A 26,784-nucleotide genomic window follows, 5' to 3' on the forward strand; every position below is an offset into this window, starting at 1 on the left:
GCATCTAAAATGTAACATGTCCAAAATAAGGTCTCAGTTTTCCTCCTCACTGCTGTTCCACACAACAGTTTTTCTTTATTTCAAAACTAAAAGTGAGAGGACCAAGTTTAATTTTTTTCTCTTATACACCAAACCGAATTCATCAACACATTGTTTTAGTCTTACCTTCAAAATATATCTAGAATATTACCAACTCTCTCCCCATCCACCGTTCAACCCATCATCTGTCTCTTGACTTGTCAAAAATAACCTCTATTCTGGCCTCCCAGCTTCCCCCATTGAAAATAAATATAATATTAACTATTTATATTATATGCACTTAACAAATACTTATGAAGTGTCCATATTATGAAATGCACTATGCTAGACAATATGTAGGGCACTGATGTGCGTTTGACCCAATTCCTGTCCTCAAAGTTTTTATATTCTGGGTGAATAGGTTAGATACATACACGCAACCCAATACAAAGCAACAGAAGATAATTGTCATATTGTGCTATAAAGAGCTAGAGGGGTTTAGAGGAAGGAGAGGAAATTTCTGATTGTATTGGCAATAAAGCCTTTGCTGAGGAGGTTGCATTGAAGGTGGGCCTTGAAGATAAGTCAGGTTTTAGGAACAGTGACTTGAGCTCATTCCAGAAAGTGCCCCAGAAGGAGATGAAAGAGTCAGGACATCTTCCGAGCATGGAAAGTAGTAACCTTTGGCTGACATAGGTGGATATATAGGGGAGCTAGAGGAAAAAGCTGTTACAGTTAAAATGGACTTAGAATATGGAATCCCAGCCAAAGAAGTTGGGACTTTAACAGGGAGGTCAAAGAAGTAATTTTGTTATATGTGTTTAATGTTACATCATAAGAGTAACAAAAGTAAGGTAATATGTTTAAAAAAATTCATGTGGAGGTAACATGACATAGAGGGATACTTTATGTTTGATTTGTAGACCTTAGACACTTACTTTTAGAGGCCTGCCACACACTATATCAAAGGTGCAATAAAGTGAATTTACATGCCATATAAAATATACTGACACATATATAATTTTTGAATTGATTTGATTTACATTTGACTGCTTGCCATAATTTAGTATTTGTAAACCTTTGCTTTTTTTTTTTTATTTAACTGTTTTCTTTTTCTATTTGAGAGCGAATATTTTATAGGTCACTGAAGACCCTGAAGGCCTGAAGCACTTTCTCCATGAAGCGCAATGGATGAAATAGGTTGGCAAACAGAGGGGCTTAGAGGACCAAGCACTACACGAATGTAAACACTTTCATAAATTTATTAATAAAAGTGATGTGAACAAGTAATATACCATTTAAAAGGAAAATGTGCTCAAAACATTGTATCTACAAAAACAACAAACACATCACTCATTCAGGCAAGATGTGTATCTTTAAACTGATTTTATAGTAAAAAACCACTCTTGATTAAAACAAAAATTCAGATACACATTCTTCAAAAAGAGGGCAGGTAAAGTAGGACCCAATGTAATTGATTTAATTGGTTAATTGCCTTGATCAATTTTATCTTCAATTCATTAAGTTAGGCATAATGATTTATTCATTTATTTATCAAAAATGTATTTAACTATGATGTTCCAAAATATAAAGAAATGATCACTGTTTTGTATCATACTTAAATTTGAGATAATTTTACACAATATTTATGTGGGAAAAGAGAGATTAAACCCAAAGGGATTTCAGCCTAAATATAATACATGAGTTTTTGACACTGTTTTGTGTTTTAATAAGAAGAGTCATTAAGTTAGAGTAATAAAGTATAAAGTTTTTTTAACTTTTATTTTAAGTTTAGGGGTACATGTGCAGGTATGTTACATAGGTAAATTTGTGTCATGGAGGCTTGTTGTATGGATTATTTCATCATCCAGATATCAAGCATAGTACTTATTAGTTATTTTTCTGATCCTCTCCCTCCTCCTAGCCTCCACCCTCCAATGGGCCACAGTGTCTGTTGTTCCCCTCTATGTGTCCATGTATTCTCATCATGTAGCTCCCACTTATAATGAGAACATACAGTATTTGGTTTTCTGTTCCTGTATCAGTTTGCTAAGGATAATGACCTCTAGCTCCATCCATGTCCCTGCAAAAAACATGATCTTTTTCTTTTTATGGCTGCATAGTATTCCATGGCATATATGTACCACATTTTTTTGTGCCGTCTACCATTAATGGGCATTTAGATGGATGCAATGTCTTTACTATTGTGAGTAGTGCTGCGATGAACATATGAGTGCATGTTTCTTTATAATAGAATGATTTATATTCCTTTGGGTATATACCCAGTAATGGGATTGCTGGGTTGAATGGTATTTTTGTCTTTAGGTCTTTGGGGAATCACCGCACTGTCTTCCACAAAGGTTGAACTAATTTACACTCCCACCAACAGCATGTAAGCATTCCTTTTTCTCCACAAGCTCGCCAATATCAGTTACTTTTTTTACTTTCTAGTAAGAGCCATTCTGACTGTTGTGAGATGGTTTTGGCTTTGATTGGCATGTCTCTAATCATCAGTGATGCCGAGCTTTTTTTCATATGAAAGCCAAGGCGTCCTAAGCAAAAGAACAAAGCTGGAGGCATCATGCTACCCAACTTCAAACCATACTGCAGAGCTACAGTAACCAAAACAGCATAGTACTGGTACAAAAACAGACACATAAATCAATGGAACAGAACAGAGAACCCAGAAATAAGACCACATAGCAACAAACATCTGATCTTTGACAAACCTGACAAAAACAAGCAATGGGGAAAGGCTTTACTATTCAATAAATGATGCTGGAATAACTGGCTAGCCACATGCAGAAGACTGAAACTGGACCTCTTCCTTACCCCATATACAAAAAATAACTCAAGATATATACAAAAATTAACTCAAGATATATTAAAGACTAAAATGTAAAACACAAAACTATAAAAACCACAGAAGACAACCTGGGCAATACCATTCATGACACAGGCACAGACAAAGATTACATGATGAAGATGCCAAAAGCAACTGCAACAAAAACAAAAATTGACAAATGGGATATAATTAAACTAAAGAGCTTCTACACAGCAAAAGAAACTCATCACAGTGAACAGACAACCTACAGAATGGGAGAAAATTTTTGCAAACTATGCAATTGACAAAGGTCTAATATCCAGCATCTATAAGGAACTTAAATTTACAAGAAAAATCACAACGCCATTAAAAAGTGGGCAAAAAACATGAACAGACACTTTGCAAAAGAAGAAGATATACATGCGGCCAACAATCATTAGTATAAAAATTAATCAAGGCATTATAAAAACATTTCAATCTTCATAGGATGCCAAGCTTTTTCTTTTCCAAGCTATGATCATAGCCAATGATGCTAAATTAAAAGAAAGTTACATTTTCATCAATTATTTATTATTATTTCATTTGACTTTTCAGTATACTTCTGTTAGTCTGAAGTTTTCTTTTGTGTAATGAACTTATAAGAAATATTATACTTAAAACAAAAAAGGTTTAAGGTTTTTATTACTCATAAAAAATTTTCAAGAGGAGATTGTGATTACTTTATACTGAACAATTAGCAAATTTCATAGCTATATCTCCAAGGGTAAATGCTTATCCTTTTTTGTTTGTTTGTTTCTCTTTCAATCTATTCACAAGGTTTAATAATCAAAATTTGTCCTTGCAGTGAATAATCCTACTCTCCTATTAATTTTTTTGTATATACAACACCTAAGCATGCACATTTTAATGTTTTCTGGCATTTACCACTTGTTCTGTAAGATTGCGTTGATGTCACCCCATCCTACAATAACCAACACTGATATGTTCATTTTAGAAACATAAAGTTTAATACAGTATGTTCACATTTAAAATGTAGTTAATAAAAGTCAGTCAACAAGTTCTTTTTAAGTAACTATGAAAAATTACAAAAAAGCCTTAAAATGTTGTCACTATCTAAAAGAAGTTTATAATCCAAAGAGTTCAGCCATTTATTTTCTTAGTTGTGACTAAGTGACTCCATAAGCCACCTGTTAAATGGATCCCCTTTAGTTGGTCTTGAATAGCAGAAAATGTATGTACTAATTATGTGCATTTAAAGTTTTAATACCCCTTTATTATACTATTGTCCTGTATTTGCTTTTACGGTTATATTTAAATTGATTAAAGTTCCAGAAACATTCATTATTCTTAAAAGCAAACGAAACTCTGCATTGCAGTCTGACTGCTCATCCATAATTCAGTATCCCAGCCTAAAACATTATGCTCAAACAAGCACAAATATTGGCAAAGGTGAAATATTGAATGACTACTGTTGCAGCTAAATTATGTAGCAATCTCTGTGTGTGCTTTAATTTCCTAGCCCTAGAAATAAAAATTAAAAGCAGGAAAAATAGTCAGCAATTATGGGTGTAAGCTAAATAAGCAAGGGAGTAGTGCCAAGTTGCAATTATTCAAAGCTGCATGCTCTTTATTAGTTATGCACAGGTCTGAAATGACAATGAAACCCAAAAATGGGGAAAAAAACCTCAAACACATTAGTTACTCATTATACATATCTAGACAAAGAAAAAGGATTCTAGGAGAATGTTCTTATGAATTCGAACTTTGAAAATTAGCAACTCTGGTTCTGTTTACGTTAATGGAAATTTACTTTTCCTCAAATTTGTCTTAATTATCTGGGCAATAATACCAGCCCTCCATTTATTAGGATCTTGGGCACTTGTTTGGAGGTTCCAGCAGGTAAGCAGGGTTACTAAATACCCTTGACAGAGGACAGATCTCCTCTTTCTGTGGAGATTGGCCCCTCTTTGGACTTAAAGCATTAGTAAATATGCACAGTGACAACTGAGAGCAAGAGACCTGCACGTCACCAACTGAATCAGCAGAATTAATCCAGCTGATCAATTTGTTAAGACACACTCGCCAGATCACTTTCACTTCCTGCCATTTCACCCAGTTTCCTTTGATGCAGGCTAGATGTGTTGCATTTTGTAGCAGTACAGACTTTACATTTTGTAGCCAACATAACCTATAGACATGAAGTAATTGATACCAAAGGCTAGTGATAAGTATCTAGTGCTCAGGAGTTTTGTCTTCTGAATTTTCAGGCTTACTCTTCTAACTTTGTCAGGTACCCTTATGCCACCTTATAACTCTCTCTTTTATAGAAATAAAAGCTAATTAATGCAATAAGTATAGTTACTTTATTGTGTAATAAAATTACTAGTTTTATACAGCACAGAGTGTACAAAACTATTAACATTCCTCCAAAAATCTGGATAGTTAGAAAAATTTGCAGGAAAAAATTGAACAAATTATCAGGCTGTGCCTTCTCATCCAGTTTTCTTCCATGACTATTTGAATGGCTCACCATATCACAGCATTTATAATTTTTAAATCTCCTTTAGTAAATTATCTCATTGAGCTTCACAACAGTTCTGAGAGGGGCTAAGCAGATGGGGGCAATCCACATTTTGCAAATGGGGCACCTAGACACGTAGATGTTAAATAGGGCATCCACTGTCACAGGCCTATTTGTGTGATAGGGTGAGAGGCTCCAGCTCTTTCCTCCATGCCACAGATTTCTCAAGCAAAACTAAATCTACTATAAAAACATAATAAAACACAACATTAAATCATCCATACTCTTCACTTTCCTCTCACCCCTAGCCCAATTATCTTAATAAAAAGGACTTCCACTCAAACTAATATCAGAATGAAGAGTAGAGTGTTTGTAGGAACACAGTCTGATTCTGATTGAGTTTATTCAAATTTGCTGTTTGCAACTTTCACTTATGGTCAAGATGTATGTCATCCAGAGAATGTTCACATCTAATATACTCAAAGGAAAATCTGCTTTACTACCTTATTATCTTCCCCACACTTTTGTAAGGGACTCACCGACTTCCTTTCCATCATTTCATAGATGATGTCATTGAGGCACAAAATGGTTCAACAATTTACCCTCAGACAAACAGCCGAGACAAACATAGACAGTGGAATGGAACTCATATTCAGCATTGCATCTACCCAGGTGAAGATGTACAACTTAAATCTGAGATCCTTGGTGCTGGTCAGACCCAAGCAGAGAAATTTTCAGCCCATGGAAAAGGTCTAGACCCATCTATATATTCAGCAAGGATCTTTTATCTAACAAGGCTCTTTCTGGCATGACATGTGGGATTGGTCAACAAGAAATAGGAAACATGTACCACTCACACTGAAGCATCACAAACCAGTCCAGGCAGATAAACACGAGTGGGGGGTCACTTGAACACAGAAGCTCTCAATCAAGTGGGTGATCTCTGGACAGACATGGAGAAACTCCTAGTTCCACCAATATCCTGATTTTCTATAGCTGTGAGCATGTTCTGGGTCATGAATACCCCGATTTAAGAGCTTGGTATGTATTTGAAGGTCAAGAATGCTTAACTGGAAATTACTGCTATGCACAGCAAATGCATTATAAGCAAAGAAAGTGGGTCTGTGACAAATTAATATCATTGATACTGTGCAAAACCACAATGATCATTTGTCGGAGATACTAGAAAACCTAAAAGTCAAGCTATAACATTATGTTTAAGCTTTCTTAGCAAAGACTAGCACAAAACTGTTCTAAATTGGGGTATTTTTATACCTTGAAACCATGCATTTGAAGGCTGGGCTTATGACATTGAATATATCATTAGGATTCTGACAATGAAGCAGTGAATATATCATTGGGATTATGACAAAGAAGCAATATCTTTAGATAACTACAGGTGATAATTATATTTGTTTCAAGGAATATTGAAACATAAATGTAAAGAAAATTGACAATTAGAATCTGTTCACCTATGAGTTTCTATAGTATTTCCCTGTTAGTTCTCTTCTAGAAAGCAGAGAAGAGCAGCCGGGCATGGTGGCTCATGCCTGTAATCCCAGGACTTTGGGAGGCCAAGGCAGGCAGATCACCTGAGGTCAGGAGTTTGAGGCCAGCCTGGCCAACATGGTGAAACCCTATCTCTACTAAAAAAAAAAATTAAAAAAATTAAAAAAATAAAAATTAGCCGGGCATGGTGGCACATGCCTGTAATCCCAGCTACTTGTGAGGCTGAGGGAGGAGAATCGCTTGAACAGGGAGATGGAGGTTGGAGTGAGCCGAGACAGCGCTACTGCCCTCCAGCCTGGAAGACAGAGCAAGATTCCATCTTAAAAAAAATCAAAAGCAGAGAAGAGAACCACTGTTGTTTGTTGTTGTAGAAGAGCATCACTGAAGGATGCAGGACTAGTCTGTACCCTGCCACGAACAATTCATCTCATCACATCGTTTCATTTCTTTGGGCCTCTTTTGCCTCATTTTTCTTAAAAAAATTCTAAATATCTAAGGGTCTTCTAGTTGGGAAATGCCACTGGTTCACCTATTAGACAATAGCATATAGTTATATGTCCACAACTTGTCCATAATCTATCAAAACAACTGAGGATGTATTGTCACTGGTATTATTGAACAACAGCAGCAGTACATTTGGCAATAACTCTTAATTCCCAACTGGACAATGAATAACCATGTAAGACATGCTAATGCAGACACAAAATTACAAAAAAAAAAAAGCTGTATTTTTATCTTTTCCTTCTATGTAATGAAGACAGCCTCTGAAGACAGCATGGCCCTGTTTGAAAACACTGGAATAAAGACATCCATCCCATTCTGGGCTATAATTCCATAAAATTGAGTAAAACCCCAAACAAATTTAACTGATTGTGGGTTAAGATGGTATTTGAATTTTTTTAAAACCTGAAATTTCTTCCCCCTACCTTGCAGCCTCTGCATCACATTGGCGATATCCCGAGGACACCGGGAGGCCCCTCTGGAGGTTGCCATGGTCCGTCCGGAAGCACGAAGCCAACACCAAGAGACTCTTCACTGGAGGCAGCACAGGGCTACACCCCTCTAGAAAACATGCTTGGACTTTTCTAGATCTATTCTGTCATAAATGAATTCCAGGCCTTTGCAGCACTCAACAAGGAGGCAGCTCTCCCAAAGACTGAACTGCTTCTTTTTCTTCTTCCGTTTTAAGACTGTCCTCTTACATGAACTCAAGAACCTGAAAAACAAAAAAGAAAAGGTACAACATAAAAAAAAAATCTACGAAGGTCACCACAGTGCTAAAAGGAGAAATATTTCTATTTAATTTGAATGCCTGGTCCATTATCAAGTGAAACAACTTAGTGAAATCACTTATAAACTACAAAGTACTATGCAAATGTTAGGAATTCCCATGATATTTAATAAAATAAATACATAAATGAGACATATAAAATAAAATTGGATTGCTAAAAGAAGAAATGTTCACTTTCATTCCATGTTTTCTTTTTAAACTATCACCTTTTTCCATTGATCTATGAAAGTGGTTTCCCTTATACTAAAAACACTCAATTCTAGTTTTCAATATGCACGGGTTCTCTAATCTGCTAATTTAGCCTGCTTTGCACATGTTTTGCTCTGTTGTGTTGTACTCTTTCCAGGAATGGGACCAAATCCTTGTTTCTCATACCAATTTGATGAATTAAAGCAGTATAAATGTAAAAACCATTTCATTCTAAAAATTTGAGTTTCAAGTACTCCAATTTTAGAAGCCAAATGGGTATGATTTAGTTTTTTTCCTCCCTATGTATAAAGACTCAAAAGTTTTAAGGCTAGGGTGGGGTGGGCGAAGCAGAGTGGACATTTTCCTTCTAAATTCTCTGCATTGGTTAAGTTTTTGTTTTTGTTTTTGTTTTGGGACAGTCTCACTCTGTCATCCAGGCTGGGGTACAGTGGCGTGATCTCAGCAAGCTCCACTTCCCAGGTTCAAGCAATTCTCATGCCTCAGCCTCCTAAGTAGCTGGGATTACAGGCGTGTACCACCACGCCTGGCTAATTTTTGTGTTTTTTAGTAGAGACGGGGTTTCACCATGTTAGCCAGACTCGTCTCAAACTCCTGACTTCAAGTGATCTGCCCACCTCGGCCTCCCAAACTGTTGGGATTACAGGTGTGAGCCACCGTGCCTGGCTGGTTAAGTTTCATTGATGGGGGTGGGGGGGGAGGAGGGGGTGCAGTGGGCTTTGGGAAGAGGTAGGAGAGTAGTCGTTGAAATCTTGATATTGCAAAATGTACTTTAAATAAGAATTTCCTAACCCTAGGTTTAGCTGAAGAGAAGGTATTGCCATAAACGAAATAATTAGACAGAAAGAAGAGGGGGTGAATAATGCACCAAGAGAAAGAAATGGCCTCCGAAGAGGCCCACAGGGAGGTGATACTTGATTACAGTTCCCATTGCATTTCTAGGTTATGATGATGAAGGTTAAAAAAAGGAATGGGGGAAGAGAGGAAGAAGGGGAGAATGGCAAAAGCAAAACTCCTAAAGAAAGCTCATACATGTGAGATGGTGCACCTTCCTGAAGGAAAAAAGAAAATGAGAGGAGCCTGTGAGTGCTGTAAAAATTATATTATAACTTGGATTATAGTCCATAAAAGGACATTGCTCATGAAGGATTGGTTAAGTAATAGAGTGCAATTATGAATTACAATTTATTTTAAAATGGCATTACTAATACTATTATATATTGGTATCTGGTCAGAATGTATGAATGCAAAGCTAGTAACATGCTTTTTAGCCTATTATCTAAAAAAAAAAAAAGATGCAAACCTTGGCACATTGCTGCTGCCCCATGTGCAATGCATCAGAAGGATGTACTGGAGCAAGAAAGCATTACTAACTTAGCAAGACAGGGGACAGCGATGCAGTGAACGGAAGTCATTGGTAGGAAGATAGAGGCAAACTTCTCTTGGCTACTTGAAAGGAGTATATACTAGAAGTAGTACCCAATACTTGGTGTCTTATAGGCTAGAGAGGTACTTCTCAGTGGGTAACTCTCCAAGGGATTCTTCATGGAGAAATAATTACTTGTGGTTGGGCTATCACATACATACCTATAGCCCTGCTGGAATTGTGTGCCCATTAGCAGCCTGTATATCCTGGGGAAAAATATTCCACCTGCCTACATACAAAAGCTATCTTAATTTGGGAGAATAATAGATAGTGAAAAGTGCCTGAAGGACCTTATAAATGGATCCCCTAAGCTATTAGGAAGTTAGGTTTTCAAATGCAAAAATATAACTTTCTGAAATCAATCAATCAACCAATCTACCTATTATCTATATCATTTATCTGCATGTATGTTAAAGACATTCACTTCATTTCAGATACCCCACTCCAAGCTGGGCTCAGCACTGGAGCTCACAGATGATGAACACACAGTCCCCACCTTCAATCAAGAATTATGGAATTAAAAGGGATTTCGGTTAAATCATTGCAACAGAAATCACTCTGCCTCTATCCTCTTCTAATTCACATTCACATAGCTTGGTAGATTAATCTGAAATACTGTGCATGCCCTCTCTCTCTCTCGTTACATTAAACTCAGAATTTCCCTGCATGTGCCCAGTATTCATCCAGTCTTACTTTCACAGCATAACTAACACATTCAGAGTGCCAGAGCTCAATGCTGGGATTACTAAGGTGGATATGACACAGAGACTATTTTTGAAGAGCTTAGGACACAGTGGGAGATAAAACATAGAAAAGATAATATAAAAATACCAGGGCTAAGTGCAAATACAAAGATGGGAAGATACAGAGGATGGTGGCTAAGCCAGTGTGGGTGTTCTGGAAAGGTGTCCTTCTTGGCAAGGAGCAGACACTTGAGCTGAGTCTTGGTAAATGGGTTAGTCACTCAGGTGAAACATATGAAAGACACATCCTGGGCAGGGTGAAGAGCTTGAGCAAAGGCCTCGGCATGAGAAACAGCATGACTGGGACATGGAACTATCACCAGTCAGACACTGAGAAACTCTACAAGGTGACATTGTGGAAAAGAGGGCGGAGAGTGAGGTGGTGTCCGGATGGCGGAGGGCCCTGAGTGCTATGCTCAGAAGTTTGGTTCTGGTTCTCTAGCAGGCAACAGGAAGGCACTGAGAGATCTTAAGGTGGAAGTGAGAAGGTATGATTGGGATTATTCTAGCTATGATTTTAAAGGATGTATTTGAGAAGGACAAAACTGGAAGATCCAGAAAGATCAGTTAGGAAAGTATCTCAGGAATCCAGGTAGAAGATGACCAAAGACGGAAATCAGACAGAGGTAGCAGAGTGAGTGGAGAATCAAATATAACACAGCTTTAGGGAGCAAAATTTGTAAGACTTGGTGATTGGTCACCCAGGGGTGGAGGTGGGTATAGGTAGAAGGAGGTGGGGTTTCCAGAGTGTATATCTGAGGAGTCTCAGATGACTCTCAGGATTTGGGGTGCCATTAATTGAGCTCAGCAGAAGAGGGGCCGTATAGGTTTTACATCCAAACACTCTCCCCTTCATGCTTCATATCTTTGGAACAACTCAGGAGCAATTTCTTCATTACCCCTTCACATCATCCCTCTGAAGAACACTTTCAGCTGAACAAATGGAAATACCTAGCCCAGGATCCACATACCACTTGAAGCTTTTCCTAAACACACCAACCAACACTCACCATTATTTTCCACTGAGGCCTCTAACATCAACGATCCATACTATCCTAGGTACAATTTGGCTTCTATCTTTCACTACTGCTAGTCTTACCTCACTCTAAAGAAACGGTGAACATTTCACTGGTATAGAGGCTATAACATTGCAAAATCTCATTCACTGACACCAAGTATATCCCTGACCACATCCTAGGCCCCCGATATATATTTTTTGTTTCATTGAATCAAGTTCATAATACTTTACATTTATGAGAAAATCCCCAGAAAACCTCTTCCTCTTCAATGCAAAAAAAAGTGGATGCAATATCCTTCCTTTTTCAGACATTAAACATTTTGCTTTCATCATTCACATGTACACATATTTCCTATTTTGTGAAATCATGATTTTCTTGCTTTTTACTGATACTTTATCTAATTACATGGTTTAATAAGAAATTTAAATGATGTTAATAAAAAGAAGGTAATAAAAGGAGACTGGGAATTAGGAAATATCAGTTCTAGGCTAAACTTTATCCCAGCTAGTTGGGTGATTTTGAGCTGGTTCTATGTATGAAGGTCCTCAACAACTACCTATTGGAGGAGAGTGTGGTACCAGGAAATGCACAGACTTTGATCTAAGAAAGACCTGGAGCTGAATCTTAATTCTATCTCTTACTGTGCACGCAGGCTTAAGAAAAATGAGCTTTTCTGAGCCCTTCTTTCATCATCTGTAAAATGAGGTACAGATGATGCTTATGCCAAATTAGGTTTAATTTTATTCTGCTTAAATTAATTTTTTTAAAAGATAAATATGTCATGTTTCCAGCAGATTGACTGGCATGTAGCAGAGTTTCAGCAAATACTAGTTTCCATTTTCCTTCCCCTGTTCCCAGTTTCTCCAGCTGCAATATGAGAGACGGCCCTAAAATGCAGAGGTACTCCCAAGTGTGCTCTTCTGTTCCAAAACCAATAGCAGCACAAGGCACAGCTAAAACAACGACTGGTGCAAGGTCATGAGATCCTCCAACAGACTGTTTACCTAGCAGTGTTCTGGCTATGGACATGACAGAACCAGAACACCAGAGGCAGATCCAGAACATCAATAAACTCACTATTCCCAAGATTATTAAAACAGTTTTTAATAGGTGCAGGATACTGCGGGAGCACGAAGGAGAGGGAATGAAGAGTGAAGCTAGGCATTGGGATGGAATTGGAGAATTTGATGGACATTCATGGGCTGTATACCAATAAATAGTCCCTGCACCATCTCCAAATTTTTCCAGGGGAAGGAACTAAGATTATGATGCAGCTAAATACATCCAGAAAGGTAAGATTCCTGTATTTATTATTTCACAATAAATATGTATTGAGTAGCTATTTGTAAGGGACCATGGTACTGAGTAAACAGCAGTCAACAAGAGAGACAAGCCCCTCTTACAGCTTATGTGCCAGTAGAGGAAGATGATATAAACAATGTTACAACAAAGGAGGGCAAGTATTGTAATGGAAAAGTCCAGGCTACTATGGAAGCAAACAAAACACCCACCCAATCAATAACCATCTGCTGCATTTTTTTTTGTTCAGGACACAGAGGGAATTTGGACTATCTGCTATTTGGGATGCTCCCAGTTGAAAGGCATACTCTTCTTAACATCACTCCCTGTGAAAAAACACAGTTGTGAAATAGCACAACTCAATTTTTTCTGTCTCTTGGCAGAATGGACATTGGCTCTTAAAGCAGTTTCTTGTTTGTGTGACTAAAAAGGAATACACTAAGAAAAGCACTGAAGAAATACTACTGAGCCACAAGAATATATATAAGCAATGCAACTGAATTTCTAGGTATTAGGAACTGCAGAAAATTTCAAACCCTGCAATGACCAGAGACAACGTGCCTCATTTCTAACCAAAAAGAAAATGAACTGAGAACATAAACACATAAACAGATTCACAACAGCAGGAAGTACAGATATTACTTAATTAAATGTCTAAACATGTATAAGAATAGCACTAATATTGAAACCCACTATTGAATAAAATTTTTAGTCATGAATAAATTTCAGTTTCCCTTCTATTCAAGTCTTTTGCTGAAGAGAGTTCACATACTGTTTAATTTTAAATTTAATTATTTTTTTCCCTATTCGCCCATTAATAATGGTACTAATTAATGAACACTAAGATGGCTAAAAGGTAGCGAAGAACAGGGATATCTTTGAATTAATGTAAGTATATTACTAATAAATGTGTGCAGGTTATCAGGGAACAATGCTGTTTCTTATTCACTAGTATGAATTATACAGAGTAACAATAAGAAATGATCTTTTCCCTAGAAGAACATGAACAAGTAAGCAAAAGACAAAGTGTATAGCAGAAATCAGCATGAAAGATATTCAGTGTCATAATTAAATTTTGTTTATTGTAAGCCTAAAGTATAAATTACGACCAAAGACATCTGCAACCTTCTTTTTTTCCCTTGCTACAGTATATATTGCACGCCTTGCCAAACATTAGTTCTCCTTAGATTAGACCACAAAGAAGTACACATTTAAGAGGAGACACACAGAGGACCCCTCAGAGGCGTTTGGGCCCTGCATGCCTGTCACATTCAGACCACAGGGTGTGGCTGCAGTAGCTAGAGCTGGAGTTGTGAAAATGCCACCAACCTTGCCCAGTTATGGGCTTCCTACATCCTGTGACAGTCACACCTCCTTTCATTTCCAAGATGCTGTGTGTGCAGCATAGTTATCAGAAAGTAGGCCCAGTGCAGCACCAAACAATTCTTGAACATTTTTAAATGGCAAACTAGCTTTTTCCAATCTCCACTCCCTGGCAGGAAGGACTCAAGTAAAAAAGAGTTCTTAAATGAGGTCAATGAGGACAGAAGAAAACCAGTTTGTGAAAATCATTAGTTCAGAAAGATGAAAGTGAGACTATAAAATAAGAGCTAGGCAAATATTTCCAAAGCCTAGCAAATATTGTTATCTGGGTCAGTCTGAAGCTGTTTCTTAATCTTCAGCATGAAACATATTAAATTAGTATAGATCTCTCACATTTTGTTCTAAATCTGCCACAAAGTAATGAACAGAAAAGAAAAAATAGATATGTATTTTGTCACACTGTTCCGGTGATATCAGGAACTTTTTAGCCATATTACAAATCTTTTTTCACCATGGGGAATAAAAAGCCTCTCAAAGAACAATCGTCATGACTCGTGATTAAATTCGCATTTTATGAAGATGTAGGTCATATTAGTGACCTTTGCCTCATTGAAAATTATTATACTTTCTCTTGCATAGGTCTGGCTTCTGTATACGAATGTTGTCTTTAGGAAAGTCATTCTCAGATGAAGACAAAAAATGGATGGGCATTAAAGAAGAGAAAAATAATTCATTTTTAACTTTCTTAACATTCACAGGAACATTTCAGATACAAGTTTTCCACCCCAAAACGAAAAGCTCAGAAATGAACATTGTGGGATGCTAAGGCTTCATTGCTGATATTTCCCTCTGGGCTGGACCTGACTCTATTTACGGAAGGGGGCAGAACTTCCAGCATCCAAAGTCTGGGATCCCAGTCAGCACACCCAGCCTGCCTTCCCAAGGGGCTTTCCTTCCTGTGCGGCTGATGGCTGCTTCGTTTTGCACGGATGCCTGCCCGTTGGGATGCACCTGGCCGCCTGTGCACCACCATTTCCCAGAACTCCTCCGCCAGCAATGCAAGATCTCTCTATGTGAAACGTATCTTTCTAAAGAGGAGACGAAAGTTCTCTTGCCCTCTAGTGCAGGCTCTGCCGGGAGGCAACTGCACCATGACAGCGCCGCTGGAGTCTGACGCGCCAGGGCCTCCGCGCAGCCTTCAAGCCATTTCCCTCCCCCAGCCCTTCCTAAAATAGTCAGGGGGTGGAGGAAGGGAGGCTCCTAGAATCTGTTCAACGCCCTACCTCTCCCATCTGATAGTAGCAACAGTACCGACCATCACAATAAGAGGCTGGCTGCCTTTTGCTTCTGCACCATTGGAGCCCAGGGGATGTGCCACAAGCGGAAATGACAATTCAGAGAGGGGGATATTAATAGGGACATCTACGTACGAGATGCAAAGAGGCTCCCCAACCTCCTAGTCTCCTTATCTATGAGTATCGCACACGTACACACATCACTGCCACCACCCCCTCCCATCAAGCACGCAGAGCCCCAGCGTGCAGGCACAAACTTGCTGACAATTTGTCTGCAATGTGTTCGTCTTGCACCTCTCTCTCCTCTCCCTGTCTCTGTCTCTCCCTGTCTCCCAGTCTCTGTCTTTCCTTTTACCTTCTCTCTCGGCCTCGTTCAGTTTCCCAGCAGCAAGGCGAAGCGAACGAACGCCTCCTCCCGGCTCGCTGCGCCCAGGCTCGGCGGGACCCCGGAGATGCGCGGCTGTCCGCCCGCCCTGTCGCCGGGATCGGGCGCGGTCTGCAGGACTGCGGGAGCCCAGCCGCCCTGGTGACAGAGGACAACAATCTCAGCCCGCTGCGGCCGGCGGCCGCGGCCCGGCGCCCGCGCTCACCCTGGCTGGCTCGCCCACACTCACTCCCGCGCCGGGCTGCTCAGCCGCGCTCCCCGCCCTCCGCGACCGGTTCCTCCTCCCGGCTGCACGCTGGGGGGTGAGGCCTCCCCCTTCGCCCTCCCCCACGCATCTACTGCTCCTGTCGGGAAGGAAGGTCGCCCAGGCCGGTTCAGCCTCTGGGCAGGGTCCCTGCACCGCCCTGGCCCGCCACACCCCCTCCCCGGCTCCGTGCCCCGCGCCCCGCGCCCGGCTCCGGGATGCGCCGGTGCCTGGAAGAGCTGGGGGCGGGGACCCGGAGGCTCGCAGGCTTCCCTACCTCCTGGAGATGCACGGCCTTGGGCGTTTCTCCGCAGCTGCAAAGCTGTGCTGTGACCCACCCGCTCAGCGAGCCTTTATACCGGGACGACCTCCCGGGGGTCGAGGTGGGAAGGAAATGTCCCTGAGAGCCGGGACGCGCTGCCTCCGCTGCCTGGAGGAGCTGCGCTGTCCTGCCAGCTAACTTTTGCCCACGGTTTCCACTGCCCGGGTGACCTTTCTGAGCGGAACCTATCCTGAAAGGCTGGGAGGTTCCCTGATGGTCCCAGGAAGGGCGTGATGCAGAGCAAAGAGCAAAACCCGCCGGCTCCTTTTTCATCAACTTCCGAAAGATCCTAAATCGTTTTGGCTGCCAAGTCAGTAGCAAATAACTTAATTTGAGGGAGACTGGTCAGGCTTTATAGATCTTTTTAAATGTTATTTATAAAGTTTAGACTTCTTGAGAAAGCGCTTGACATCTTTAATTCTTGACTGTTTATTATGATGATTCTAAAAACCACTTTTAGGTTCTTCAGGTGCACTGTATGCACCCTGTACATTGCGGAGCCATTTGTATCTTTGGCCACAAGTCCTTCTCGTGGTGTAAGAGATCTTGGTGTTGCCTGGTAGCATTCAGGAGAATTTATTTTGTTGTGGTTTTATGGTATCCAGGCAAAGTCAAACACAGTCTCTCTTCACCAACAGTGAAGTCCAAGTCCAACAGGATGATTGCAGCTAAAATAACCGAAGCCATGTTGCAATAATCTTAAAAGTAATAATTCCCCCCTTGAATCTCCAATCTGAACAAAACAGTCATTTATCCTCTAAATTTGCTGAAAGGAAGGAGCAGTTTATAAAGTAGATGAAGTTTCTCTTTGCTGCCTGCCTTTCCCTTACCTGCTGCCAACATTCCCACTGCCTAGCTTTCCATTTTCTTCAAATTCTCCTTCTTCTGGATCGTGTCAAAATAATAACATCTGAAACAAATCTGGTAAACCAATCTGATGTGTTCCTCTTCTTTGTGCTGACTTTTGTTTTTTTTTTAGAAAGAGAAACCAAACAATGGATCTCTATTTGCAGAACTTGCTACATCCAAAAGTTGGGCCTGGAGGAGGAGTGTTTGGGATCACTCTCAATGTATGCCCTGCCTCTGCCTGAGGGCAACAATCCTGGGGCACCCCCAGAGCCCCTTGTGGAGACAACCACCAGAGCATAATCATTCCAGGTCAGCCCTCTGTGCCCAGTGGCCACAAAATGGGGTCCAGATTTCCAGGCTTGCCACTCAGAAGAAACAGATCAGAATGGCTCAGCTCACCCTCTCAATCCCTACCTTCATAGAATCAATCCACCCTGCCGGCTTTTGAAGATGGGTAGAAAGTTATTGTGCCAACTTTGCCATTCTTTTTGTTTGTTTGTTTGTTTGTTTGAGATGGAGTTTCGCTCTTGTTCCCCAGGCTGGGGTGCAATGGTGCGATCTCGGCTCACTGCAACCTCCGCCTCCCAGGTTCAAGCAATTATCCTGCCTCAGCCTCCTGAGTAGCTGAGATTACAGGGATGCGTCACCACACCTGGCTAATTTTGTATTTTTAGTAGAGACAGGGTTCCTTCATGTTGGTCAGGCTGGTCTCAAACTTCCGACCTCAGGTGACCCATCCAGCTCGGCCTCCCAAAGTGCTGGGATTACAGGTGTGAGCCACTGCACCTGGCCACCAACTTGCTATTCTACACGTTAAGCAACTACTTTCTTGGGTTTACTTACTTGAGAAGTGAGCCACTTAAAACACAAGCCTGAAACATTGCTTCCACCAACTAAAACTCCTCTACTAGGCCTAATCTCTGTTCTCGCAGGCTGAGACAGACAGAAGCATAGAGCTGTCTTGCTGGCATTGATTCCCTATACAGCTGAAATCCCATTCTCAGCTAAACTTTATCCTCTAGAAGGACTAAGCACATTTTAGAGTTTTGCAAAGGGCTTGTCAGTTTCACACACCCCAGGGAAGGGTATTGTAGCTCCATTTACTCAACAGCTATTGCTTGAACACTTACCACATAACAAATATTGTCCTAAGTGCTGGGGCTACCATGGTAAGCAAACTCTGACCGGGCTCTTGCCTTCATGGAGCTTACAGTATGATGGGGGAAGAGCCAGACATTCATCAGAGAACCACACAAATACTTATAAAACCCCATTCTCCAAGCAAAGGCAAATGTTGCTATGAGAGCTTTCAAGAATGGGAGTTGGCCAGGCATGGTGGCTCACACCTGTAATCCCAGCATTTTGGGAGGCCAAGGCAGGCAGATCACTTGAGGACAGGAGTTCGAGACCAGCCTGGCCAACATGGTGAAAACCCATCTCTACTAAAAATACAAAAATTGGCCAGGCATGGTGGCTCATGCATGTAATCCCAGCACTTTGGAAGGCCGAGGCAGGCGGATCACAAGGTCAAGAGATCAAGACCAGCTTCACCAACATGGTGAAACCCCATCTCTACTAAAAATATAAAAAATTAGTTGGGCGTGGTGGCGCATGCCTGTAGGCCCAGCTACTCAGGAGGCTGAGGCAGGAGAAACACTTGAAGCTGGGCGGCGGAGGTTGCAGTGAGCCAAGATTGCACCACTGCACTCCAGCCTGGCGACAGAGTGAGACTCTGTCAAAAAAAAAAAAAAATTAGCCAGCGTGGTTGTAGGCACCTATAATCTGAGCTACTCGGGAGGCTGAGGCAGGATAATTGCTTGAACCTGGAAAGCGAAGGTTGCAGTGAGCTGAGATCGTGCCACTGCACTCCAGCCTGGGTGACAGAGCAAGACTCAGAAAAAAAAAAAGGAGGGGAATTAATTTATTTCAGGGATTAGAAAGGCTTTGCTAAGGGAGTGACATCTGAACAGTGAGGTGCAGGAACTAGGTGAACGTGAGCAGGTGGGAAATTGGGACAGCGCTCCAGACAGAGGGAACAGCATATGCAGAGGCTCTATGGAAGAAAAGCACATGGTGCATTGCAGGAACTGAGGAAGACTGATGAGGTTGCAGAAGAAAAAGCAAGGGAGGGGCCAGGAGGTTTAGGGAATGGTGGGCCCAGTACAGCTGGAAACAGAGCCAAGGGCAGACTATGCCAGTCTTAAAAACTGAACCAAAGGGATGGTCCTTTACATGAAGCCATTAAAGTGTTCTCAGTGCAACATGATTAGATTTATGTTTTAAAATTTTCTCTTTGGCTAAAATGTGAAAAAACAGTTTAGAAGTGGAGGCAGAATCAATAAACATGGACCAGTTAGGAAGGTGGTGCTGTAATCCTTTAGAAAAGACCGTGGTATTTATTATTAGAGTGATGGTGGTGGGAAAATGTAGACAGATTTGAGAGATATTTAATAGATAAAACTTACAGGGCATAAGGCCATGTTGTGCTACAGACTGAATAGGTATGTTCCCCCACCCCCAAACTCATAAGTTGAAACCTATCCCCAGTGTCATGGTATTAGGAGGTGTGGCCTTTGGGGGTGATTAGGTCATAAGGGAAGAACCCTCATGCATAGAATTAGTGTGCTAATGAAAGGAACTTGGAGAAGTCCTTGCCCCTTCCACCATGTGAGAACACATCAAGAAGACAGCCATCTATCAACCAGGAAGTGGGTTCTCACCAGACACTGAATTTGAAGGTGCCTTGATCCTGGACTTCCAGCCTCCAGAACTGTGAGTAGTAAGTGTCTGTTGTTTGTATTACATTACAGCAGCCCGAACAGACTAAGACATGTGTCAAAAGGAAGTTAGAAAAGTATAATGGTTAAAGTATTGGGTTTTAAAGCAAGAAAGGCCTGGGTTTGAGTCCCAGCTTTACCATTAAGTGCCTATGTGATTTTTAGCTAGGAATTTAACCTCTTGTGAATTCAGGTTTACAACCCTGCAATTCAGGATTCTAATAGTATCTCATTCATAGAGCTGTTGTGGGGACTACATGAGCTAATGCCTGAATAGCACTCAGCACTTCAGTGCCTGGCATGTGGTCAATAAATGAAAGATATAATTAGCATCATTATTATGCTTCTAGTTATTATTACTATTAGTCTAGATGTTTCTGAAGTTGGCAAACCATCACTCTCCATTTCACATTGCGATAGCCTAATAGAGCTAGGACACCAGTTCCTGAGAGCAACAAAATACAATCCCAGGGCCATCACAGGCTGAGAGACAGCTGCCAGGACAGCAACCTGACTTCCTCCTCCACCAGGCCCAGGGCCTGTCCTCCTCATCCGTCTTTTCATTCTGTCTCACTTTACAAAGAATCTTCTTCTTATATATCACTGTAGTTGGGCCCCCAAGGTCCCCTGTCTGCATTAGCAAGAGGTACCAAAGATAGCAACAGTTGCAGATTGCCTTCAGCCCAGCTTCATCCCAATGCCTGCATCATGGTGTTCTATACATTTGTAAAATATGAGACATTGTGCCCATATGAAATCAGAGAAAAATCATTTCTTTCCTTTTTTTTTTTTTTTTTTTTTTTTTTTGGAAACGGAGTTTTGCTCTTGTTGCCCAAACTGGAGTGCAATGGCGCAATCTTGGCTCACCACAACCTCTGCCTCCCGGGTTCAAGTGATTCTCCTGCCTCAGCCTCCTGAGTAGCTGGGATTACAGGCATGCGCCACCACACCTGGCTAACTTTTTGTATCTTTTAGTAGAAACAGGGTTTCACCATGTTAGCCAGGCTGGTCTCGAACTCCTGACCTCAGGTGATCTGCCCGCCTTGGCCTCCCAAAGTGCTGGGATTACAGGAGTGAGCCATTGCGCCCAACCCGAATAATCATTTCTACTTCTGTCATTCCTACTTTAAGTATCTGTGTTGATACCATGACAAAACTTGCCGTAAATAAAATATGTTGTGGATTTATCAAAAGCAGCGGCCCCAGGATCTACCAGAAGTGCATCTTTATTCAAATGAACACGTGTGCAACTCAACAAATGGCTCTCTTCTTCCACCTCCCTCCCTTAGTCTTAAATCTCTTCAAAACCAACTTGTACACACAGTGCAGTGAAACTTCAATCAAAGTAGCTCTCTTACTTTTTAAAGGTTAAGGGGCATTTTATCAGTCAGGGTCTTGATGTAGTCAGTAGAGGTCCGGCTTGGTCTTCTAGAAATCTAGGAGCCACTTGTTAGGTAATGGCCTGTAGTGGAATCAATAGTCTGTTGACAAGGGAGAAAGGACAAATGAGGACAGAGGGACTTATTTTCCTGACAAGTAAGTGCCTCAGGAGGATTTGCATTCAAAGTCCTCGGATTCACCCAAATCCTCCAAATGCCCCTGTTCCAGTTCTCATAGCCCACTCTTTACAATAAGAACTTTAGCTTTCATGTAAGAGACTTGGCAAGTCTTTGAATTTATTTTATGCTGTAATTTTGCAACATGCAGAAGCGGACCTTAGGTCTGATTTTTGGCTATATCAACAATGTAGCTACAAGGGTCCTAGAAGTCCTCTAGTTCTTGACCAGGCCTTGATCCAAAAGTGTAAAGTTTCCCAGCTTGCCATTTTCTTTCTATGGTCTCTGGTGCAGTCGGAAGTAGATGACACACCCCGTGGTCCTTCTCATTCTCTTTCCTACTTTCAGACTCTACAGCAGCGGTCAACTTAGTCTCCTCAATTCTTGATTTCAATAGGTCCTTCACTTCCGACAACCACAGGTGTTAATTCAAGGAAGTGTTTGCCACCATGTGCCATGTCTCTTCATAATTCTATTTTGCACTAAAATTAGGCAATTAGGTCATCACTGTAAGCAAATGCAACCAGGTCAGACAACAAGATTCTCATCTTTGAAGCTCTGGAACCAATCTTGGCATGAAATATTGTGTCAGTCCAGATTCATTAAAGAAAAATCAAAGCAACTTAAGGAGTGTTGGAAAGGCTAGAGAAGTGATCATCATCAGGCTGCCTTCAGCTTTCAGGTAAGCACCATTGCGAGTGCAATCCAGAGCTCGGCAAGTTGCTGCTGCCACCCAGAGGTCAAGATACTGCAGCAAACTGCCAACAGCATCACAGCCGCCCTTGCTCAGAGGCTAGGCCTGGTGAGGGAGCTGGGTGTTCAGCCAGCCTCTGTAAAACTACTGCCATTGCTGCTGGAGGGAGAATTTCTCAGTGTCTACATTGCCTTCCAAATCTCATGTGAGAGCACTGGCAGAATGCAAATTTCACCCAAACCCCTCAGGAAAGGGAGCCTGAGAAATGTAATGCCCAAACTTCTAGCTCCAGAGATACAGGAGAGAGCACAGAAAGAGGAGTGAATGCAGGTTGTTTGCCAAGAAACAGTATCCAGTACAAACACAGACTTGGGTGAACTGGTGAATGCAAATGTTTACTGAAATTAACATTTACAGAAATTCTAGGCTGGCCGCGGTGGCTCATGTCTGTCATCCCAGCACTTTGGGAGGCTGAGGTGGGTGGATTACTTGAGTTTAGGAGTTCGAGACCAGGTGGGCCAATGTGGTGAAACCCTGTCTCTACTGAAACTGCAAAAACAAAAATAGCTAAGTATGGTAGCACACGGCTGTAATCTCAGCTACTCAGGAGGCCAAGGCAGGAGAATCGCTTCAATTTATGAAACAGAGGTTGCAGTGAGTCAAGATTGTGCTCTGTACTCCAGCCTGGGCCACAGAGCAAGACTGTCTCAAAAAAAAAAAAAAGAAAAAAAAAAAAGAAAAATGTACAGAAATTCTACTTTAATAAGTTAAATCTTTTAAATCTCTTATAACTCTAACATTAATATTGTTTTAGAATTTTAAAAGTTAAGATTTTAATACTTTTTAAAAAATGAAACATTTTAGCATTGCTGAATAAATTTTAAAATATTAATTCCCCAGTGAAATGTTCTTGTCCCTTTCTCCCCGTGCTTCCTTCAGGAGTTGATCTTCTTAGATCATTGGTCTCTCCTCTGCTTAGCCACCCACTCCCGTGATCATAGTCTTGACCTTGTCATGATGAACAGTAACAATTATTTGTGATGATAATCTCAACTGGAAACACTTCACTCTCTGATCACTGACTCTTTTGTTCCCAGTACTCTCCCTGTTGCATTCCAATTCCAATAACCCCTCAACTGAATAGGACCTCACATCCATTGGCAGGGTCACCGGTGGCCCTTGGGATGCCTTTGTTTGAATTCTTCAAGATTTTTTTTTTTTTTTTTCTGTGAGACAGAGTCTCACTCTGTTACCCAGGCTCTCAGCTCACTGCAGCCTCGACCTCCTGTGCTCAAGCAATCCTCCCACCTCAGCCTCTGAGTAGCTGGGACTTCAGGCGCTTGCCACCATGCCTGGCTGATTTTGTTTTTATTTTTTGTAGAGACAAGGTTTCATTATGTTGCCCAGGCTGGTTTTGAACTTCTGGGCTCAATCAGTCTTCCCACCTTGGCCTCCCAAAATGTTAGGATTACGGGCACGAACCACCATGCCTAGCAGATATTTCAACTCCATCTTTTGGAAACTATTGTAAAAGATCACTTTTGATAAAACAAAATGGTTGAGTGCCATCTTTCAGAAAATTACAATGTGTACCCGAATCTTAAATTCCATTTATGGATGGTGCCCACCTGAAAGATGTTACCTTACGTGCATGTAGTGCATAACCCACATTAACCATATGTGGCTGCTCAGTGACAGTTGATTCTGCAATTTTTTTCATTGTCTATCTCCCCCTTTATGTTCATCCCTTTTAAAATGGTTTAAATTCCACATGTAACCATCCTACTCACCTCTTGAATTTATCCTCAAGCACTGTCCCTCTCGCCTTGTCATACTCACTTGGCTAACACACATCCCTTGTTAAATTCGGCTCTGCCTACTTCGTGCCTGCACCCACACTCCTGAGGATGGCTGGGGGAACACTACCTTATGCTAACTGGTCTTTGCCATTATGGCAAATCACTAAATCAAATGCCCCTGAATGCTCTATTTCTGTAACCAATATACTCTCCCACTTCCCTAAACAAATCTCATACTTTTTCCTATCTTCCCAGATTTCCCCAAATGTTCCCCCATATCTAAATTTTCAGCTATTAACTTTGTTTCCTATTTATTATTTTAAGCAATCAAAGAGAATTTCCACAAGCTGCCACTAGCATATGCATACATGTTGTCAGTGCCTGCATATAATGTTCCAATTTGTCTTCTGTTGCTAGGAATGAACTCTTTAAGCTCCTAGTTAAGGCCACCTCCTCCACTTATATATTCGATCTATCCCTTCCTGTCAACAATGTTTTTCTCTATTCCTAGCATCATGACTTTCTTTTCTCTTTGCTAGTTCATTCCCATCAGCATATAAACATGCTATTCCTCCCATATTAACAAAAACAAACTTTCTTGTTCACCACCTAAACTCCAAATACTACCTCATTTCTCTCCTAAATTTTAAGAAAAATTTCTTGAAAGAGTGGTCTACACTCTGTTGGCAATTTCTCTCTTCCCACTTGCTCCCGAACTCACCACAGGCCAGCTTTCACCCCCAGCATGCCACCTTAGCTAGGTTACCAGCGACTTCTTTGCTAAACCTAATATTCCTATCTCTGTCCCTATCTTGATCTATTAGAAGCATTTAGTTATTTCCTCTTTCCTTCTCAAGTTAGTTTTCTCACTTGGCTTCTGAACCTACCTCTTCCCTCACTTTCTCTCTTCTGGCTGCTTCTTGGTCTCCTTTGCTGCGTCCCTCTTATCTCCTCTAGACTTTGGGGGACCAAGAGCTCCATCTTTGGTGCTTTTCTATTTCCCAGCTGCACTAATTCCTAGGGGATTTTATTCAATTTCATGGTGTTAAATATCATGTATATGCTACGAACTCCCAAATTTAGGTATCTAACCCAGATATCTCTTCTGAACTCCAGACTTCTATATCCAATTGCCTTCCCAGGCAGTTTAAGAGGCATCCCAAATAAAGCTGGTCTAAAACTAAATCTGTGACCTTTTCTTCCAAACTTGCCCCTTTGTTTGGCTTCCTCACATCATTTAATGGTAACTTCCATCCTTTTCAGTTGCTCAAGCCTAAAGTCTTGGCATCATACTTGACAATTCTTTTTTTCTCATTGCTCACCTTCAGTCCATTGGCAAACATGTTGATGCTATTTTTAAAACATATTCAGAGAACGTCCTTGTTCTTAGAAAATAGACTCTAAAATACTTAGCAATTGTAGGGCATGATGTCTCTAACATCCTTTCAAGTAGTTCAGAAAACATAATATAATGAAACATAGAGAAGGATGGTTAAAGAAAGTAAATGGAGCAAAATGTCAGCAAACTGATGAATCTGGTTGGAAGGCATACAGGGAGTTTTGTGTAATACTCTTGAAACTTTTCTGTAGGTTACAAAAAGTCTAATGAATCTAAAATCTATTACTTATCAACTCCACCATTACTACCCTAGACATCATCTCTAGCCTTCAAGCTACCCTTTTTTTCTTTTCTTTTTTTTTTTTTTTTTTTTTAGACAGAGTCTCACTCTGTCGCCCAGGCTGGAGTGCAGTGGTGCGATTTCAGCTCACTGCAACCTCCACTTCCTGGGTTCAAGCAATTCTCTACCTCAGCCTCCCAAGTAGCTGGGATTACAGGCACCTGCCACCATGCCTGGCTAATTTTTTGTATTTTTAGTAGAGACAGGGTTTCACCATCTTTGCCAGGTTGGTCTTGAACTCCTGACCTTGTGATCCACCCTCCTCGGCCTCCCAAACTGCTAGGATTACAGGCGTGAGCGTCCATGCCTGGCTGCCTTCAGGCTACTCTTAACGTAACAGTCACATAAATCTTATTATATCATAAACCAGATGATGTCACTCCTTTGCTCAAAGCCCTCTAATAGCATTCCATATTACTTACAGTGAAGTCCTCTTATGATCTATAAAGCCCTATATGATTTGCCCCATCTCCTCATTAACTACCTAGCCCCATCTTCAACCCTCCCCTTCACTTACTGACCCGCAGCTTGCATGCATTCCTTGATGTTCCTGAAGGTTACTAGGCAAGCTCCCACTGCAGGACCTTTTTCCATGATATTCTCTCTGCGGGCAAATTCAATTCTGAAAGTTGCTCATATTCACATGTCTGGCCTTCTAACTTTTTTCAGGTCTTTCATCAAAGCATTACCCTCTCAGTGAACTCTTTCCTGAATGTCCTGTATAAAATTTTTAAACACCCTCCACTCTTCTTTGAACATTCTACCTTTATGCCATACTTTATTTTTTTCTGCAGCACTTAGCACTAACATTGTATATATATTTTCTTACTTATCTAATTTATTTTGTGTCTGTCCCTAAAATGTAAGTTCCATGAGGGCAGCTATTTCAGTATATTTGTTAACTCTTATGTTCTTAGCATTTAAAACAAGCACATAAAAGATACTCAATTTATGTTTGTTGAATAAATAAATGAATGAACATACCAATCTCACTATGCCTTATG

The 26,784-nt window shown here is 40.9% G+C and overlaps 1 protein-coding gene across 18 annotated transcripts in view; it reads right to left on the bottom strand.

Moving 5' to 3' along the window:
• SYNE1 (spectrin repeat containing nuclear envelope protein 1) overlaps positions 1–17,463 on the bottom strand; it is a 519,329-nt gene extending 501,866 nt beyond the window's left edge. For 6 of the 18 annotated variants that reach the window (XM_063605037.1, XM_055114237.2, XM_055114243.2 and 3 more), the window contains exons 1-2: positions 15,831–16,132; positions 7,799–8,088 (exon numbers count right to left, since the gene is read on the bottom strand). In XM_063605037.1, the coding sequence (XP_063461107.1) occupies positions 7,799–7,865 (67 nt within the window). In that variant the 5' untranslated portion in view covers positions 7,866–8,088; positions 15,831–16,132. Of the gene's footprint in view, positions 1–7,798; positions 8,255–15,830; positions 16,137–16,381 lie in introns of those variants that run through there. The other 12 variants (XM_055114244.2, XM_008963896.5, XM_055114233.2 and 9 more) reach the window with 9 other exon arrangements.
• Between the last annotated feature and the right edge of the window lie 9,321 nt (positions 17,464–26,784).

Source organism: Pan paniscus, chromosome 5 (assembly GCF_029289425.2).
Source record: "Pan paniscus chromosome 5, NHGRI_mPanPan1-v2.0_pri, whole genome shotgun sequence".
NCBI lineage: Eukaryota > Metazoa > Chordata > Mammalia > Primates > Hominidae > Pan > Pan paniscus.